The 6000-nt window shown below is 43.2% G+C and overlaps 1 protein-coding gene across 1 annotated transcript in view; it reads right to left on the minus strand.

Moving 5' to 3' along the window:
• Mylk4 (myosin light chain kinase family member 4) overlaps window positions 1-4987 on the minus strand; it is a 71650-nt gene extending 66663 nt beyond the window's left edge. The window contains exons 1-2 of the mRNA XM_051169620.1: window positions 4713-4987; window positions 2380-2650 (exon numbers count right to left, since the gene is read on the minus strand). Coding sequence (XP_051025577.1) covers window positions 2380-2650; window positions 4713-4726 — 285 coding nt within the window. The 5' untranslated portion in view covers window positions 4727-4987. The remainder of the gene's footprint in view (window positions 1-2379; window positions 2651-4712) is intronic.
• Window positions 4988-6000: the final 1013 nt, after the last annotated feature.

Here is a 6000-nt window from a genome sequence, read left to right on the forward strand (position 1 = left end):
GGCAGTTAATTTAAATGTTTTATCACATAAGCTTGGCATACTGACACAGCTGTAATCTTAGTTCTTAGAAGGTAGAGGCAGGAGGATCAGAAATTCAAGGCCAGCTCATCCTAAGTCAGCTCATGGAGTTTAAGGCCTGCCTGGGGTACACAAGACCTTGTCTCAAAACAAAGCAACAAATAAACAAAAACAATAGTAACAAGATTATACCACAATCAAACCCATAGAAACTACTAGTTGATTTCCGTCACGCAAAGTGATGAATGATAGGCTTTTTGTTTCCTACAGAAATAATGAGGAGAAAATAAATTCTGTTTTAGTTGTCTGTGTGTTATTAATGGTCCCTTCAAAGGTGTCTTTCATATGTCACTTACACTTTGCCCATGACAGTTTCTTCTGTACCCATGTAGCCGGATGCTTGCATGCACATAGATAGGTCCAGCTCTCTGCAGCAGGAAGATGGTTTGAACTCAGAAGCTTAGGGCACCGAGTTTTACCATATTAGGATTCTTCTTATCCCAAATCTGTACAATACACATTGTAAAATAACTGTGCACTTTCATTTGCAAAAGAAAATTCTTTAGGATAAGAAAAATAAATAAACCATCTTATTTTTATTATGTGTCTGAGGTAGAGGGTGTGCCTATGAAGGCTAGAGGTGTCTGGTGCCCTGGAGCTGGAGGCACACTTCTCATGGGGGCTGAGAATCAAAGCCAGGTCCCTTTCAAAGTCAGTATGTGCTCTTATCCATGAAGCCCCTATAGCTATGTATAGCCCCTATAGCTATGTATAGCCCCTGTAGCTATGTATAGCCCCTGTAGCTATGTATAGCCCCTGTAGCTATGTATAGCCCCTATAGCTATGTATAGCCCCTATAGCTATGTATAGCCCCTATAGCTATGTATAGCCCCTATAGCTATGTATAGCCCCTGTAGCTATGTATAGCCCCTATAGCTATGTATAGCCCCTATAGCTAGCCCCTATAACTTTTAAATTTTGCTTAACCTTTAAATCTTTTGTACATTTTTTCTAATTATTATATGTGTGAGAGAGAAGAGGTCCAGCAGATGTGCCACCACAAGTGACAAGGAGTTAGAAGACAATTCTGTGGAGTCAGATCTTGCTCCTGCTTTCATATGTGTTCCTGGATTCTAACTCCAGCTGCCACACTTGCTGGTCAGCACCTTTACCCACTTAGCCGTCTCTCTGGCCCACATTTTTTGAATAGTGCAACCTAGAAAGCCACAGAATCAGATGTGAGGGCATTGTCCATACACCTAGATACCCATGTCTTAAATATATACTGGTTTCCTATGTGTCACACACACATACACACACACACACACACACACACACACACACACACACACACACACCAATGTCCACCTATGAACTAGCTTTTTTTCCTCTACTTAATAAACTCACCAACTTTGTTTCACTCTGACTCATCTTGAAATTCTATTCTGCAATATAATCAAGGATATGCTTTTACTTGGATGGAGGTTTCTGGGGTGGGGTGGGGGGTCTCCTCAGTATTGTGATGGCAGTACTGACTACTCTCCCTACCATCACCGACACTACCACTTCCCGCCCCGACACACACACACACACACACACACACACACACACACACACACACACACACACCATGAATGCTCCCATGCTTCAGGCACATTATCCAACTTATTTCCACAGCACCCATTATCTCATTGACATATTTGCCAACTCCATGTGTGAATCCACTGCAGCTCAGAGCACTTGCTCTGCACAGTGGTCCCAGGGTTCTGCCACCATGCCAGCAGCAGGGAATGCTGTCCCTTCTCTGGACTTTGCTGTCAATAGCTCTACCTATCACAGAGCTTGGGATTTTTAAATTAGAAGCTTCACGGCTGTGCCCCCCACAGTGCTTCCCTGAGTTTTCAAACTGGAACACATTATTTTAAGCCATCCTTCTGAAAGCGTGTTCCCACACATACTCTGTAAATATGTATGTATGTGTACATGTGCACATGTAACTTTGGTTGAGAGAGGGTGATGACACGGAACCCAGGGTCTCCAGCATGCTGGGCACAGCCTCTTCCTCTGAGCTACACTCCCAGTCCCCAGAAACTCCCTTCAAGCCTCCTCAGCAGTGGCATGCATTTAACTCAGCAGGTAAAATGCACGTTCAAAGCCTCTGAACTATCAACCCAACTCAGCTGTAGAGTTTACACACACACTCCTTAGAGCAGGGGAATGGAAACGAGAGTGTGACATAAACAGTGCCACCCATGACGTCAGGTAGAGAACGTGATTACCTCATTGTCTCCCGACTGCAGGGGAAATGAGAGTGTGACATAAACAGTGCCACCCATGACGTCAGGTAGAGAACGTGATTACCTCATTGTCTCCCGACTGCAGGTCCAGATCACTAGAATTTTCTTCCAGAAAGCACTTCACCTTCTCCACCTCTTCCATGCACTGAAAGAAGGCCACCTCCTCCAGGGGGTTGCTGCTGTGGCACGAGCTGATTCCCTCCAGCCTCTTCACCTTCAGCATGCTGGTAGTGAGTCTGATCAGGCTACTGGCAGGAGTGCGGTTCTCATCTCCCTCCGTCTCGGATTTGTAAATCAGGACACAATCGTGACCTTTCAGTACCGCGGTCTCTTCACTATAAAGAAAAGAAACAAAAAGAGTTCACGTCGCTTATTCACGTCAACGTCAGGAGCAATGTGGAGATTCACATCAAACCTTTTTCTGCTATTGAAACTTTTAAAGGAAAAAAAAAATTTTTTTTTTTAATTACAAAATCAAATAGTAAGAAGTGCCCTCCCAGGCAACTACGTAACCCTTCACTGCATTAAACAAGACATACACTGAGAGAGCAAGACGTCAGCCCCTAGTTATGTTTATGCAGCGTATTTCAAGTTGGCTGTTTAAATAAACCAAGGACCCTTTACACACAGGAATGACTGGGAAAATTCTTTTGGGAAAGGAAGTTTATATTCATTCATACTCATCTACATTGAGAAGTAAGACATGAAAATAGAGGCATTCCTATTTGATATATCCTCCCCTTTCTAGAGCCTGGGGAAGATTGATTCACCCACAGGAAGAAGACACAGAGGGCCTGACACCTGTGCTGACAGAGGTGACCATGGGTGGCTGCCATTGTAAAGGCCTCATTTGCACCCTTGATGTCTGTGCATCCCTTCTTCGACCTTCCAGAGACTTCTCACTTCCTTTCACCCCAGAACTCCAAACTCCTGTCCCTTCAGGCTCTCAGTAAAAGATCACTATGCTGCCCTGCCTTCAGCTTCATAGTCCCCTGCAAGGAGGATGCATTTTAAAAAATATATCTGTTTGTTATCAGTTTTCTTTTCTTCATGGACTAAAATTAGCCAAGCTGTGGGACCTAAGGGGGCCAGGCATGGTGGCACACACCTTTTATCCCAGTACTCACTCGGGAGGCAGAGGCACACGGATTGCTGTGAGTTCGAGGCCAGCCTGGTCTACAAAAGTGAGTCCAGGACAGCCAAGGCAGCACGGAGAAACCCTGTCTTGAAAAACCAAAACCAAAAGCAAGGCAAAACAAAACAAAAAACCCCAGAAAACAAAAACAACAACAAAAACCTCCAAGTGGCCAGTTAAAACACAGAATGCTGACTGGGGGGAGTCGGGGTGGGGTGGGTCTTGACTGACAGGGCTTGGGGGCAGGGAGCTGTTGACTGCAATGGCCCAGCTTGCCCTTCAGGGTCCTACAGAAAAGAATGGCTTGTCTAGGAAGAGGGACATCCCCTTCTTCCTCTGGAAAGTGTGACTCCTTCTTGGGCAGTGTCTCCCACCACGGCAGTTCTCTGCCTGCACCCCTTCTTTAAATTATTCAGTGCTGGGGATTAAACCCAACAGCCCACACATTTTAGGCAAACACCTCTACCTCTGAGCCACACACATCTCGAGACGTTTGGCATTAATTTTTCACAAGAAGTTCATTTCAGATGAAGGATGTAGCCAAAACACCTTTCATGCATCCTTGCTAACAGCTGGGCGCTGAGCTCAGCTTCCGTGCTCTCTCTGAAATACTCTCCATGTTTCAGAAATACACACATGCTATGAAGGAACAATTCTAGGTACATAAATGCGTCTATGTATTCACACATTACTTTGCTATACAAGGAAACAAAGATTAAGATTTGAATTTGTGCTTTCTGGTTGCTAGCCCCTCAGATCTCCTGCCAGAAATTGTTTGAAACTTGCTTTATCTTCTCTAGTAATCATCATTTCTAATTCTGCAAATGAAGCGTCGTCGTTTTTACAATCCACAGAGTAAAATAACCTATGAGAATTATAAAGTATTTTACATTCAGAGCTTTACACATTTCTATACATTGCTTAAAGAATTTACATTTTAAAAAATGCAAATAACATCAACCAGAACTCTATAGATACATTGTAGACCATTTAATTAGTATCTCGTAAAATTCTCTAGAAAAAAATTCTTAATATAAGAAGAAAGATGCATGTCTGCTTAATGGTGAACTGTGGCTAAGATAGAATGCTGAATTGCAGGCAATACCAAAACTAGATCAGGAACCCACAAAAATCGACATATTACAACAAAAGTTTACGTTTGACACCTAATCGTTCCATGAAGAAATACCAAGCCTTGAGCTCTGCCTGGAGTTTTGAAGGAATTGTTATTTAAAGCAACACAGAGAGAAAAGTGATTTTACCACATGTAGGACATCCTGGAGTCTGAGCCACTCCACCAGCAGAGGGTTCTTTCCAGAAGATAACGGGAATCTGCAGAATTCAAACTGACTGCAGAACTCTCTAGTAAGAGACTTCACTCTCGGTGCGCAGAAGTCATCTGGGAAGACAAGTGCCTACCACCAGAGGAGGTGTCCTCCCTCTCAAATGCCACTCTGAGGCCCTGTTTAAACTAATAGGCTCCTTGATCTCATGTTGCTCAGCTGTTGCTTCCTTGGTCAGATGGGGGAAGAATATTAATTTCAGATGCCAGGCCTTTCAAAGCTGATGGCTCCATTTCAAAGGTCAGGTAAGGAGAGGATGAACTGAACAGTGGATGAAATATCACCTTTACCTTCCCCCTCTCAGTACCCCTGTAATGACTGGGCTGGATTTGCGCTCTGTGGTCGCATACTCATCTCAGACCTGATTGCAGCTGCCGGGATTCAAGAAATATGAGCCCAGAGTTTACATGCGCATTTGTTTTGATGGTATAAAGTGGTCCTAATGTAGTATGCGGTCCTTTTAATATGTGTTGTTTAAGTTACTCAGTCTTTATGAGATTTAAAAGGTCTCCGCAGAGGGGAAAGGTCAAAGGCACACATATCCAGGTAGGAACAAAGGCTAGAGGTGGATTTCACACAGAGTATTCTCATGAGCAACACTATGACTCTTCCTGGGTCATAATGAAAAGAAACACTTCCCCAGGCCTGCTATTTCTAGATCTATATACTGATATACAACTTATATTGCTAACAAGCTAAAACTGACATGATAGATAGCACTCTAACTCTTCACGACCCAGACAACTGTCACCTCTTGTCCAGCCTTTTCTATGCCCTCTCTGCCACGTTGCCACCAGCAACCTCTGACACCTTTTATTTTTTTAATTTAAATAAATGTTTGCCTGTCAAGACAAAAATGGGCGTTTTCCATTTTAAGTATCATTTGAAATATTCTAGCACAATCTTATTTGAAAAGCTGGACTGCTGCTATTTTTCTAGAATTCCAAAAACTTAGTTCTTCATGGAGAAAACACATTATGCAACAAAATATTCTCAAAAGGCTGAACTGATGTGAGGTTATCAACTTTTATATGCGTGATTAAACTGTGTATAAGTGTTGACAAGGCAAATCCTTCTCAGAATAAGGAAGATGTATGTGGCCACACCCTCCAGTCAGAATATAAAAATGAAGTCATAACTCCTATCTCCTTAGCTCTCGGCCACAAGCGTTAGAGAGCCAGGGCCAGCAGATGCATTACTATTAGCA

The sequence above is a fragment of the Acomys russatus genome, chromosome 3, assembly GCF_903995435.1.
Source record: "Acomys russatus chromosome 3, mAcoRus1.1, whole genome shotgun sequence".
Taxonomy (NCBI): domain Eukaryota; kingdom Metazoa; phylum Chordata; class Mammalia; order Rodentia; family Muridae; genus Acomys; species Acomys russatus.